General features: G+C 36.7%; 1 protein-coding gene across 2 annotated transcripts in view; it reads right to left on the bottom strand.

Moving 5' to 3' along the window:
* adcy7 (adenylate cyclase 7) overlaps positions 1-14379 on the bottom strand; it is a 59986-nt gene that overhangs the window by 19402 nt on the left and 26205 nt on the right. For both annotated transcript variants that reach the window (XM_073837028.1, XM_073837030.1), the window contains exons 2-6: positions 11644-12185; positions 3164-3370; positions 2886-3050; positions 2592-2741; positions 208-365 (exon numbers count right to left, since the gene is read on the bottom strand). In XM_073837028.1, the coding sequence (XP_073693129.1) occupies positions 208-365; positions 2592-2741; positions 2886-3050; positions 3164-3370; positions 11644-11820 (857 nt within the window). In that variant the 5' untranslated portion in view covers positions 11821-12185. The remainder of the gene's footprint in view (positions 1-207; positions 366-2591; positions 2742-2885; positions 3051-3163; positions 3371-11643; positions 12186-14379) is intronic.

Below are 14379 nucleotides of genomic sequence, written 5' to 3'. Positions count from 1 at the left end.
TCCACTCTTGGGGTTGATGGGAAATAAAACTAATTAAATGAGTGGCCTCATGATGAGCACTCTGAGAGTCGGGCTAACAAACCGACCATTCATTCACTATCAGGACTTGATTAATGAGAAAAGGCTAAAGCAGAGCATGTAAAATGCACACAAACAGCTCTAGATATGTAGGACAGTGTATATGTGTGTGCGCACGTGACGAGTTACCTGACATTCTCATGTCTCTTCACGTAAAGACTGTGGAAGTTGTTATCACGGACCATACGCTGCTGTTCTTCTTTATCTTTACACTTACAGCGCTCCATTATGGCCAACTTCATCTTCATGGAGATGTACACAGGAAGCACTGACTGTAAAAGGTTTTCCTACAGCACAACAAACAAACAAACAAACACACATTTAAAGATAATACCCATGATATCATATATCCAGTTTACTGTTACATTAAATTTAATTTCTATCTCTAATCTTGAGTATCTCAGTTTCAACTGTTGTTTGACTATCAGGCTATGAGAGGGTAATGGGAACCTAACAGATTATACTGTATTGTTCAGAAGAAAGCATTGACTTGTAATGACACTATTGCCCTCTGTGTATAAATGATTGTCTTTAGGATTCACTATTAGGACGTTCAATAAACTCTACCCTGCTTTTCACTGTTCTCCTTACATGATGTCACTTCCTCAACAACACTCATAACAAACCGAGAAGCAAAAAGAAGTTAGAAGTTCAGTAGACACCTCTTTGATTCACTTTTCAATGTCTAATAACCATCAGCTGTCAGCTTTGAAGATGGTTTCATAAAACCATGGAAGAAAAATATTCAAAAAATTTCAAAAGAACATTTCCAAAGTCCAAATTTATTTAAATTGAAGGTTATTTAAACCTTATGTAGTTTGAATACCTGAGCAGACTGATGAGAAATTCAAAGTTTGAAGGATCTCAGTCTTTTATTTGAAGAGAAATTAGTTTGAAAGCTATGTGGCTGTTAGAGGTGTTTTGTCAGTCTAATCAATTAGAAAACATAAAAGAGAAGGCTGAAGGACTGTGCCGAGTCAGATGGACTTTTAAAGTGTACACTAGGATAATCGTACAATATGCATGGTGCAAATTTTAATTAGTATGTGCATACTTTACATGTGCAGCTATTTTTCTAACCCTGTTCTAACCTACTTTGTATGCTCAGCTCACAAATGCGCCTTTAATATTTTTGCACTAATTTATTTGTCCAAAAGGTGACAACACTGGCCTGGGACACTGTTTCTTAGCCGAAAAAAAGAAGCATGAGATGGAAAAACAAACAAACAATTACTAGACATTACAACAACAATACATTAACAAGCAACGCTAGTTTAAAGGTTAAGTTAATTTCTAGAATGAAATTTCTTGATAATTTACCCCCATGTGATCCAAGATGTTCATGTTTTTCTGTCTTCAGCCACAAAGACATGAAGATTTTTGAGAAAAAACATTCCAGGAATTTTCCCCATATAGTGGACTTCAATGGTGGCCAATGGGTTGAAGATCCAAATTGCAGTTACTTTAAATGACTCTACATGATCCCAAATGAGAAATAAGGGTCTTGTCTAGCGAAACGATCATTTACTTAAAACAATATAAATTTATATGCTTTTTTTTTAACCATAAATGCTTACCGTATTCCACACCCCAAACTCACGCATTACATTATCATGTTGGAAACGTCACACGTGACATAGGCTGAAGCACAGACCCAGTGTTTACAAAGCAAAAGTCTTGCAAAAGTGCAAGAATGCTCTTTACCAAAAAAAGTAAAAGAACGATGTCGGACCATTTTGAAGTTGGAGGAGAAAATGAGATGGAGTGTGACTTTTCCAACATGATTTTGTAATGCGTAAAGATGCAGATGCGCATCGCAGAGCTAGTGCAAGCAAATTACCAACCATTTCGCTAGATAAGACCCTTATTCCTTGGCTAGGATCGTGTAGAGCCCTTTGAAGCTGCACTGAAACTGCAATTTGGACCTTCCAAACCGTTGGCCACCATTGAAGTCCACTATATAGAGAAAAATGAATGTTTTCCTCAAAAAAACTAATTTCTTTGCAAATGAAGAAAGAAAGACATTAACATCTTGGATGACATTGGGGTGAGTCAATTATCAGGATTCTGGAATATTCTGGAAGTAAACTTATCCTTTAAACAAGTACAAAGAAATTGGTCATATCTTCCAGAGAGAAACAGCTCAGACACTGAACAAAGTGCAAACTTTTGTCTATTTCTAATCGATGTGTTCTATCTGTGACCATCTATGTTCACGCACACTATCAAATGGAGGTTACTTTGAAAGCCTAAAGTGTTCAACTGTACACACACCAAGTATTCACGTCAAAACTGAAGCACACTGTGAACTTAGAAAACTTAGAAAAACTTCTCCCATGTTTGTACCATAATCAACTGTAGTCACAAAAATTCTGTAAAACAGTTTTGCTAACAGACAATATCTAAAACTATTTTGACATGTATATTTACGCAGAGCATTATTTCCATTTGTTTCTTCTATTTGTTTGCTTTGGCTGTGTCTGTGATTTGTTGGAGTGAAGTTGCATGAGCACCTGCTGTCTCTTTTCAATCTCCAGCTTCATGCGAATGCCAAGGCAGCGAAGAGTATCCTGAAATGTCTGCCTGAGAGCTTTCTCCATCAGAAACTTATGAAACGCACCAACCACATTTCCACAAACAAACACCATAGCATTTGACAGCAGCTAGAGAGAGAGAAAGGGAGAAAGAGACTGACTTTTAACATTTTAACACTGAGGTGTTACATCCTTTTCAGCTTCTTTACATATAGTTTTGCTGAAGCTGAAAACCTTTCATTTCAACCAATCAGAAACCAGATTTTCTTTTACCTGATTGGCGATGAGGTGTTTTTTGTGTAACCCGACCACTGTGAGGTGCACTGAAAGAACAATGATGTGAGACAGAGAAGAGATGATACTCAGGATCACAGCATAGCACATCTGGAATGGCAGCATTGTGTAGACTGTAATGACGATGAAGAGGAAGAAGGGCACCTGGAGAGAATGAGATGAAGAGGTTTTCAATTAATGGTTACTGCCAATATTTTCAGTTTCAGTGCATTCATGTGAAATCTATTATATAATTACATTATAGCTAGTGTTGTTACCTGGTCCCATGGCTGTATTGGTATTTCAGTTTTTGTGCTGAAAATAAAGGTATAGCCCATTGTGAGGTGTGTGGCCCACACAGCAAGGCCAAGCAAAGTTCTCCATCTCTGAGAGAGGGTCTCTGTGCACACTAATATAAACACAGCCAGGAACAAACACAACGCTCCTCCCACAACTCCCACAAATACACCATGGACCTTTGCATCCTGTAACACATGGAGAGAGCAAGGTGTTAAGGGCAAACATACTTATCGCATAAGCCAGCTCATTTAAGGGGTTTGGAAAAAGCAGTGTGTATTTGTAGAAGTGGGTGTATGTGCTGGAGTGCACATAAAAACAAAGAAATCTGCTCAAAAGAAATTTGTTAATGCTCTCTCTACAAAAACTTTGTGAATGTTTGTGCGTCTACATGTCTTTCTGTATGCAGTCTTTCTTGGAAACATTAGTTTTGCACATTAGTTGTCATGAAGCCATTAAGGGACTATTGCTTCCCACACTATTCCTTATTTTTCTACCCGAAAGGCAGAAAAACACAAACATAAAAACACAGAAGCCAAAAACCCTTAAAAAGCTCCAGAGATCACTTGATTCCATCTGTCACAGAGCTATCACTAGTTTAAAACCAGACGTCATCTGAGTGAGCATAAATAGCTGCAACATAAACGTATGATGAGGAAAAGTCAGATGGGCATGTATATTTACATTTATATATAAAACAGTTAGTTCCAGTCCCCAGATTTGATGAGCTGTGCATTAGTGGTGGGGATTTTTTGGTGAGTCTTTTGGCAGGTTACATTAACACACCCGTACATGACAACAATGAGTGAAGTCATTGAAATCATCTAATGAACCGAAACGTTCAAACACACTAATTAATTCAGAAACTAAACAAGTGACTTCTGAGTGAGTCACTGAAACGTTTACTATGGAGATTCATTCTAAAACACATTGATTCAGAAATGAATCATCACTATAGTGTGTTTGCTCTGAGATCTGCAATCATTCTGCTGTGGTTTCATTTGGAACTACCTTTGTTTGGTGAATTCGATTGATCAAAAGTAACATGTAACGATATCAAAATGTCAAGGTACGATAATATATCGATATTAAGTCCACAGTAATATATTTATTGCAATATTACAAAAAAAAGATGAGTGAAGACTTGAAAATTTTAATTATTCTATTTAATGCGCTTTGAGAGTTCAAAATTAGAAGCTCCAACCCATGTTCTCAACTAAAAAACATTAGTTTTAGACTTAACTCTCTTTTTATTTGTAGTATACTGTCTCAGTCTAAATTATATTCATACTGGTGTTTTAGGAAGCCTAACAAATTAGAATATAATAATAGAAATAACATCAATTTTATATTATTGTTATTCCTATGACAGTAATAGCCATATATTGTAAAACAATTGCACTGTACAATAAATGAAAATGAATATTTCATAGGTATATTATTTTTGCTTTACACTACAATGGGGCAATTACAATAATTACCTACTAATTTCCTAAAATAAAAGAGCTATTTTGAATTTGGACTGTAACGTTAACCATTTAAACCACTAACTATCAGCAATTCATACTGCACTTTTAAGTTTTTATTTTGATGGAAAACTCCCACTTCAGTGAAAACAGGCTTTTAAAAAGGCGTCTCGCTGCAAATCTAATAAATGCTATAATAAAGTGAAAAAAAAGCATAACTGGTGTCCGTCGCGCTAAACTCACAGCACATGCAATAAACGAGTTCACTGCATTCACTGTGAACTGAGCCGTTCTGAAGTGCAGAAAACACCGGATCATGAGCGGATCGCCTGAACGAACAGCGAAAACGTGATGAAGGGATTAAGCCATATTGTGCTTTCAGTTTGAGTTCATTTGACAGATACTGTGCCAAAGCATAATGGCCCAAAACACAACTTTAAAGACCTTTTATGTTAGAATATGAAGTTAAAATATTTGTCAAAATATACTTTTTGCCAGAAGACCTATCCTTTCATATCATCATGTGACCTTGACAATATCGATATCAGTGATAGGACATCAATATCGCTAATATCGTAACATCCCTAATTTACACAGTTAAAGAAAATGCATTCCAAAGAAATGCTGTTGACATTTCAGCTTTTAAATATCAAAATAGAAAGTGGTTATTTAATTTTAATAATATTTAAATCTTAAATCTAAAAAAATGAAACTTTGGTAAACAAAAGAGACTTTCAAAAACATTTGATTACCAATATTATATAAATCTTACCAACCTCGAACTTTTGAATATTAGTATAATCTCGTAGATTATATATACAGAGTCAGAGTTAAAGGGATAGTTCACCCAAAGATGATAATTCTGGCATTAATTACTCACCTTACTTAAGAATTTGTTTATCTTCAGAACACAAATTAAGATATTTTTGATGAAATCTGAGAACTTTCTGACCCTGCACAGATAGCAACAAAACTAACACATTCAAGTAGGGCTGTGTATTGGCAAGGGCCTCGCGATACGATACATATCACGATACATGGGTCACGATACAATATATCGCGATATATTGCGATGCAATAAATATTGTGATATATTGCAATAGTTTGTATTAGTATGCATGTCACATTGACAACTTGATAAAGTCGTCAGACGAATTAAAATTCCAATTCCAATTTATTTTCCATCCATTCCAATTCATTAAAACTGCACAGTGTGATTGAACAGAGTAGCCAATGTTACTTTTTCCCAACACTTTAGCCTACTTTGTGTAATAACGAAAACATTTATGTCAGTGAAAAAATAAGTTCAAAACTCTCTATTTTAACATTTTGAACAATAGGGCTCAACAATCTTTTTCTTTTTTTTTTTTCTTTCTTTTTTTCTTTAGAAATTCTAGTTTTAATTTTTCTGATAATCAAATGAAAGCATAAACATTAATTTATTTTTAATCAAATGAAAAATAAACCCTTTTAATTTTTGGCAAACAAACAGAGGTTTACTGTTAAAATCAATACATGGAAGAAAAATTATATTCAGTTTAAATACTAATTGTAGTTTTTTTTCTACAATTAAGTGGTTAATCTTGTTGTAATATTTATTTTTTATCATATATATTGTTTTATGTAAATTATTTAAATAGGAATATATAAACACTTACATTATACTGTACAAAAGTAATACAAGACTAATATTGTTCTGTTTCATGTTAAACCGTACTTTTATTTTGACAGGTTGCCTTGAAGTTTTTGTGTGTATAATATGATATGATGCTAGTTTTCTCAAATGAAACGGTAAAAGTGACACTCACAGCAGCTTTGGAAATTTGGAAGTTTATCTGTTCATGTGAGATGCAAAGGCCAAAAATTAGCGGGAGCATCACGCGTGATTCAGTATGCATGTAGTAAAAAAAAAAACGCGTCTCCACCATTCATACATACAGAGGCAACTGGAACATGTAGGATTCATATTGAAACGGTCTTTTTGCATTTCAGTTTTGACAGACACTAGTCAATATCGTGATTTGAATTAAGTGACAGACCAACTCTTGATTTATTAATCCAAAAATCGAAAAATCGGTGGCATTCCGCGCTATACAGTAGTAGATTCGGTTTTTATGAATGGAGTCCGCGATCGGCGATCCCGTCTGTGTTTTCGCGGAGGAGACATTGAAAAAGCGGGACCATGTAGAGACAGAAATGATATGCCTTTGTGTAAATAAGATAAATAACATAAGGCAGTTTAGTTTGTTTATTAAAAGAACAATGTATAGACCTGTTCTATAGGAAAGATAACCTTAAATGACTTCTATTGTGATCTGGCGTTATATCGAAAATAAAATGAACTTGACATTCAAGGGGGCGGGTGGTGCCGTTGGGGGATTTGCAAAGTTTACAAATGGCATTTTTTTTGTCTAATTCAGTACTCCATGGTATAGTGTTGAAACCAAAGTGCAGCCACACGTCAGCTCTAAAAGCTGGAGGCGCTTTTATATTTTCCGCCATGCTCACTCTTGCTTACTTCTGATACCCTACTGCTTAGCGTTTTGTTCATAGCGAGTTAGCGACATCTACTGGAGTGGAGGAGGAGGTCGTTTGGCACAACTTGGATCGATACTTGAGGTTGGACTATTGATACACTATTGTAAAAGAAATTATCGCGATAGTTAGATGTATCGATATTTTTGCACAGCCCTACATTCAAGGGCAAGAAAGTTAGTAATGACATCATTAAAATAGTCCGTGTGACATCAGTGGTTCAACCGTAATGTTATAAAGCTACGAGAATACTTTCCGTGCACTAAGAAAACAAAAACAACAACTTTTTTCTAGGGATGCACCGAAATGAAAATTCTTGGCCGAAACCGAAAACCAAGAAGAGGAAACCAAGGCCGAATACCGAAACACCGAAAGAATTATGGCAATTATTAGTGCCATTGCATTTATGGCTATGACCGTGTACTAATCTTACTAAAATCAAGGCATTGCAATTGCATAAATTAATATTAAAGTTTCAAAGAATAAATCAATTATATTAATTTAAACAATTATTATCAATCAAATATTATATTGCTTAAATAATATATACATATATTTTACAGCCTTTGTTTAAATTGTTTAAATTTTTATAACACATTATCTTGTGGATCCATCAGTTCACATTTACAACTCATGTGTTTCTCTTCCAGCAGGAGGCGCTGTCAGAATGGTACACAAAGCAGCGCAACAAATGACTTTGAAACGTGCAGCGCTCATGTTTATTCAATGAATAGCCTTTTGAAGTTTCATCGCAATTCTTGTCTTTCAGTCCCCACATTTAAGACCACCTGAAATCATAATTACGACTTTCTTAACCCCTAATAACACTGCAGTCATCAATGAAAATTAAGAGCTTTATTTAAGTCTTTCAAAAAAACAACCCTTACACAAAATATGTTTCTTTTAATTTTTTTCCCACCATGTTCGGGGCACAAGAAAAATATTAGGGCACTAAATTAATATCAGCATATGAAGTATAATCGCCTCTTATTGTCTCTGAAAGAATGCACATCAGATGCTGAAAGCACTGTCAGTTTTCACTTTCACTTTAACATATTGCGCAGTTTTCACGTTGCTTGTGTGATATTCATTGGCTCACCTCCATGGTTTAAAACATAAATATTTATAAAAAGACAGTATATAGAAAAGACATATCTTTAAAATATTGCGACGTAACACCAACGTAAAGCCATTGTTTTTCTCTCACTGAAAGCTACATCTGTCCCGATCTCTGCTCTCATCACTGGCTGCACGCACGACTGCAGACACACCCCCTCTTGAAATTTCGGCATTACAAGTTTTGCAAATCGCTATCCGTAGGTCTTTCCCAGATATACAGAAATACGTCCACACCGCAGACGTGTTGCTTCAGACAAGCACGTGCAGGCTGCGGTTTCTGTTTGCGTCAATATAGTGTTTCGGCCGTGTTGTATCGGTGATGAAAGTCTTTCGGTCTTTCGAATATTTTCGGTGGCCGAATATTCGGTGCATCCCTACTTTTTTCAACAATTTCTTCTCTTCCATGTCAGTCTTTGCCACACGTTCAAGAGAGTACCACGATGCAGCTTCATAACATTACGGTTGAACCACTGATGTCACATGGGCTATTTTATCAATGTCCTTACTAACTTTCTGGGCCTTGAACAAGTCAAAGCTTTTGTGTTTTATCAAAAATATCAAAATTTGTGTTCCAAAGATGAGTGAAGGTCTTACGGGTTTGGGACGACATGAGGGTAAGCAATTAATGAATTTAAATTTTTGAGAGAGCTATCCCTTTAAAACCCTTATGTGTTGTTGGGGACGTTTTCGTCCACTGAGGGGTGCTGTTGAGTCTTAATTTGGCCACAACTTTTTCTCTGTTAAAGCAAATTAAAAGATTTTTTGTGAGAAATCTTATTTTGACACATATTTTAAGAAAATGCTTTGAAATTTTTCAAAAACTCAACCGTATGCTCTGGGCAAATTTACTACCCTCTCGTTATGTTTGTGGATGAAAACATCCACTAAATTAAACTGCTGTAAAAATGTATCAGATAAAAATTTATTTGAATTTTTTTTGCATAAATCTGTTAATCAACCTCAGTCCTGATCAAAACTACCAAATCTTTTGAAAAAATTCAGGATTTTGACTCTTTAATTGCCGAGTTCCTAAATGATGTCACTGTTTTGGAAAAAAAAAAAAACACACAAAATGACTTATTTTCAATATAAAAGGTAATTGTGGCCTGGATTTTTTTTTACCTTTTCAACAGTCTTGGACATGTGAAAGATTAGTAAGAAGATTGGCTTTCATGCATTGTTAGTTTTGGCGCAGCATCAGATTTTCTTTTTTTCTCCCTCATTTATTGTTTGTGGCTGTTTTTGCCCCATTGACTTCCATTATAACCACATTTTTTGATTGCAAAGCCATGACACCATATAATGCTGAATTCTTGATTGTTTGTGGTTTTCCCTGTTGGGAAGGGGTCAAATTAGTACATTTTACTGTTTATTATCAGTTGGCCCCATTAATCCTTTAGATAGGCCTTTGCAAAAAAAAAGAAGCTTAGTTTTACATAGAGTTCTATGGAGTTTAACGGCATATTATAGTGTGTGTGTGTGTATGTGTGTCTAAGTGTGTTTGAGTGTGTGAAAGTGAGTGAAAGTGTGAGAGAGACCTTTGTGCACCTTGATACCCCTGAATCAAAATAAGCACCTCAGCTCTCAGAACGACATGGAGTAAACTAAAATAAAGAAAGTATATTTATGTATTTGTTTACCATATAGTTCTGAGAGCTGAGGTGCTTTTTTTGATTTTCTGAGATGTATCAAGGTGCACAGAGGTCTCTCTTACACTCACATACACTCACACACACTCTCATACACTCGCACACACTCACACACGCTCACACACACATACACACACGCACACTATAATACGCCGTTATACTCCATAGAACTCTATGTAAAACTAAGCTTTTTTTTGCAAAGGCCTATCTAAAGGGTTAATGGGGCCAACTGATAATCAACAAACCACAAACAATCAAGAATTCAGCATTATATGGTGTCATGGCTTTGCAATCAAAAAATGTGGTTATAATGGAAGTCAATGGGGCAAAAACAGCCACAAACAATAAATGAGGGAGAAAAAATGAAAATCTGATGCTGCGCCAAAACTAACAATGCATGAAAGCCAATGTTCTTACTAATCTTCCACATGTCCAAGACTGTTGAAAAGGTAAAAATCCAGGCCACAATTACCTTTTATATTGAAAATTAGTAATTTTGTGGGGGTTTTTTTCCCAAATCAGTGACGTCATTTAGGAATTTGGCAATTAAAGAGTTAAAATCCTGATTTTTTTTTTAAACATTTAGTATTTTTGAGCAGGACTGAGGTTGATTAATAGATTTATGCAAAAAAAATTGAAAAAAATATTTATCTGATACATTTTTACAGCAGTTTAAAGTAGTGGCTGTTTTCAGCCACAAACATAACGAAAGGTTTTAAATTGAAACAATGCACAAGGGTTAATAAACAAAACGCAAAATGATTAAAATGACACTATCAGACTTCAAGTCCCTACCTATGTGGGCAAATCACAGCACTAGGTCGACCCCACCACTCACCCACGCTCTAATATATAGACTCACCGCAGTGAGTCCTCTACTCATGTTCACCCAGTTAAGTCAACCACTATGAATTACTACTGAGCTACATCCCTGACTTAACTTTCAAACACAACACAAATACATACCTCATTCCACAAGCACACACAAGTATCTTACACACACACCTACATACTCCCATCATCCTATGGGCTTTGTGAAAGTTCAAATAAATAGTAACGACACACACACACAAATGCCCACACACAGAGAGCCACACTGGATGTAATTCTGTTCCTCCCACGGCCGGTTGGTGTTGAGAGAGGAGGTTACAGAAGTTTGCACAGATGGTATAGTGCTTATCTGCTAAAGAGATGAACAACAGCGGTACGGAAGGAGCGTTCACGGCCCCTCTTCACATCCAGCTGACTCCAGAGAAAGTTTAAATGCCAGTTTATGTGAGAAGAGAGAAAGATTATTACACAATGTGCAGTGTGCTACATTCTAATGGACCTGGCAAAGAATGCCAATTATTACAATTAAAACACTCAATTTCCTGTCACGGATAATGCCAGTTCACATCAGCATTGTGATCATCAGAGTTCAGATTATGCAACAGAAGGATCAGCACCTCAATCGCTGCAAGATTATGTAAGAGAGGCTGCTTCAATCATCAGAACCCATCTGAACAGCAAGGACAAAACGGATCTAGTAAATTGTGAATATTGATTTTGCTGTCTATCCTAATTTTAAGTGACTTGTTCAACAGCGCATACTTGTGTGGGCAGGTGTTTGACCTTGGGCTGACTGTGGATTGTGGGCGTGTGTACACATGCATATTGTATGAGTGCATTTGCATGAATGAGGCATCTCACCAGTTTCAAGCTGAAGAAGAGCACTAGCAGTGTGGCACAGGTGAGCATGCTCAGTCCCAGCAACAGAACGAATGGCTGGTATTGGCTAATGCCAGAAAATTTTCTGTACAGTGCTTCCTGTTTCGACTCCTGCTCCGACTCCTGCTCGTTCAGAAAGTACTTCCCTTTTGCTGGCATTCTGACCAACGGCAGTGCTGCGGCTGAATAATACTGGCCAATCAGAGCAGAGCGATCAGATGCCCCAGAAATACACCACCTCCCATCCAGCAGAGTACGGCTATGCTGAAATCCCCATAGAAACCACGTGAGAGTGTGTGGGAGGTCATTCCAGTGCAGAACACTTCTGCTCTCCCCTCCACAGCACCATTCTGTCCATGTCCTTTAGGATCCTTCTTTGTTTTGTGTTCACTCTTTCAGCACTTTTCGACTCCTCTGGTGCCTCCTGGTCCTGTTGGAGAGAGCTTCAAGATACCACGGCTTGTGTATCGACGAATGAGAGGAAATGCAATGCAATTATGGATTCTTCCACAGTCCAAAAATTCCTGTCACACACAAAAAATAAAGAGAGTTAGATGTGCTACAATGCTTATACCAATATGGCACCTCTTATAGTCATTCTGACTCACTAAAATGAGCTTTTCATTTAGAAATTATCTCAGTTTCAAAAGCTGTTGAATCATGCAAGTTTAAAGAGCATATTTTCAGGTCAGCTCCGATTTTTATAAACACTGCTCTGTTCAGTCATTCCCACACTGGAAGCTCTCTGTGTCTGGAAAAAGGCTTTTGGGTAGAGTTCAACATTTGTGTGGATTCAGGCCTCTCTTCATTACAGAGCCTAATGCTGATGGCTGCTGTCCATGGCATCCTCAGCCAAACCTCAGCTACAACTCACACAGAGACGAGCGGAAGTCTCCAAAGAAAAACCTGAGTGAACACTAGACACAGAGTGAATTCTGCCATGCTGGACACACAGAGACCTCGGTGCAGCGAGTGATTAATGGTCTTACTGTGCTTGATGCATGTGTCTGCAGTAGTCACACTGCAAACATGCAGACTGTACAGGAAAGGAAAAGAAGTTTTAAAACTTTAGGGTCAGTAAGAATTTTAAAAGAAATTAATACTTATTTTCAGCAGTAAATTAAGCAAGTTACAATAAAAACATTTTTAGTTCTGCAAAAGGTTTCGATTTCAAATGCTGTCTTTTTGAACTTTCTGTTGATCAAAGAATACTGACAAAATACATGGTTTTCAATCACAAAGGTTTCTTGAGCTTCAAATCAGCATATTAGAATGATTTCTGAACAATCATGTGACATTACAGACTGGAATGGTTGCTGAAAATTCAGCTGTTTGTAATATTACTCCACAATTTTACTGTTTTAATGCCAAGTTCTGTCATGAAACTCTAGATGGTGCAGACTGATGGGCCGTTAACACAAACTGATGATATTCCTAGCATTATACTACTTGGCACAAGCTGATTGGTTCTTGATGCATACGCATACAATAACTAGTGCAGGTCGCAGGGTGCTTTCCTTCGAAACCATCCACCATCCCCAGCTCTACCTGTATATATCTGCTACAGTTTATTACATATGTAAGGCCCTATGATTACCGAGATGCGGAAAACGCAGACAGAATCATGGAATCCAGTCATAAAAATGCAATTTACTGTATAAGGTGGAATGTCATGGAATTTGTTAAATTTTGAGAAATTTGAGAAAAGCGATCTGTCACGCGTATATGTTACTCATTGTTTACATAGTGCATACTGCCCCCTCAAAATTGTAATTACTTGTGCTTATCCTGATTCTGGCAACCGATTTAAAACCAACCGATTTTTTCACCAACTACATTGCCAGAGCACACTGACGTGTCATGCGCCGGCTGTTGTGAACACTCTCCATACAGCTGAATGTTTCAGTGGATCAGAGACAAATACAGGGAGTGCAGAATTATTAGGCAAGTTGATATTCTTGTCATATTTTTTTCCCAAGCACATTTGAATAATTCCAAACCACATCAATCTTAATAACTACTATTCATTTTGTATTTAATTATTTATAATTGATATATAATTGTCCATGAAGGCTGGAAGTGAAAAACTCCTTATTTTCAGGTGTGCAGAATTATTAGGCACATTTTCTTTTACAGATAAAATGAGCCAAAAAAAGATTTACCTCAGACTGAAAAGTCAAAAACTATTAAATGGCCATGAGAAGGATGCAATACTAATGCAATACTGCAATTTGCAAAGTTAAGGCATGACCACCGGACAGAAAAACGCTTGTTGCATCTGCATTGTCAGAACAAACAGGTGGAGGAGAAAAGATGCATGTTATTTGCAAAAAAAGTAAGAATTAATGTTAAGAATCAGATATGAAACCATCAGGAACCATTTAGTCTCCAGCGCCACCGTTTTCCAGAACTGCAACCTACCTTGAGTCTCCAGAAGTGCAATGTGTCAGGTTCTCAGAGACTTTGCTTGGGCAAAAAATCCTAAAAAATGACCCTCAATTAACTAAGAATAACATTCTGAAGTATTGTCAAATACATAGAGATGGTTTTTTTCTAGGCTTTATAGACAGATGAGTTGAGAGTGACTCTTGAAGGACCAGCACCACATCCTCTTGTAGCACTCTTTCAAAATATATTTTCCAGAATCTGGCAGTAAGTTTTAAGAGTTTATTTTGTCCCTCTTTGCAAGTGAAATGTCTGTCTTGCAGAGAGGGGACC

The sequence above is a fragment of the Garra rufa genome, chromosome 3 (genome assembly GCF_049309525.1).
Source record: "Garra rufa chromosome 3, GarRuf1.0, whole genome shotgun sequence".
Taxonomy (NCBI): domain Eukaryota; kingdom Metazoa; phylum Chordata; class Actinopteri; order Cypriniformes; family Cyprinidae; genus Garra; species Garra rufa.
This window is presented reverse-complemented; position numbering and strand designations above follow the sequence as displayed.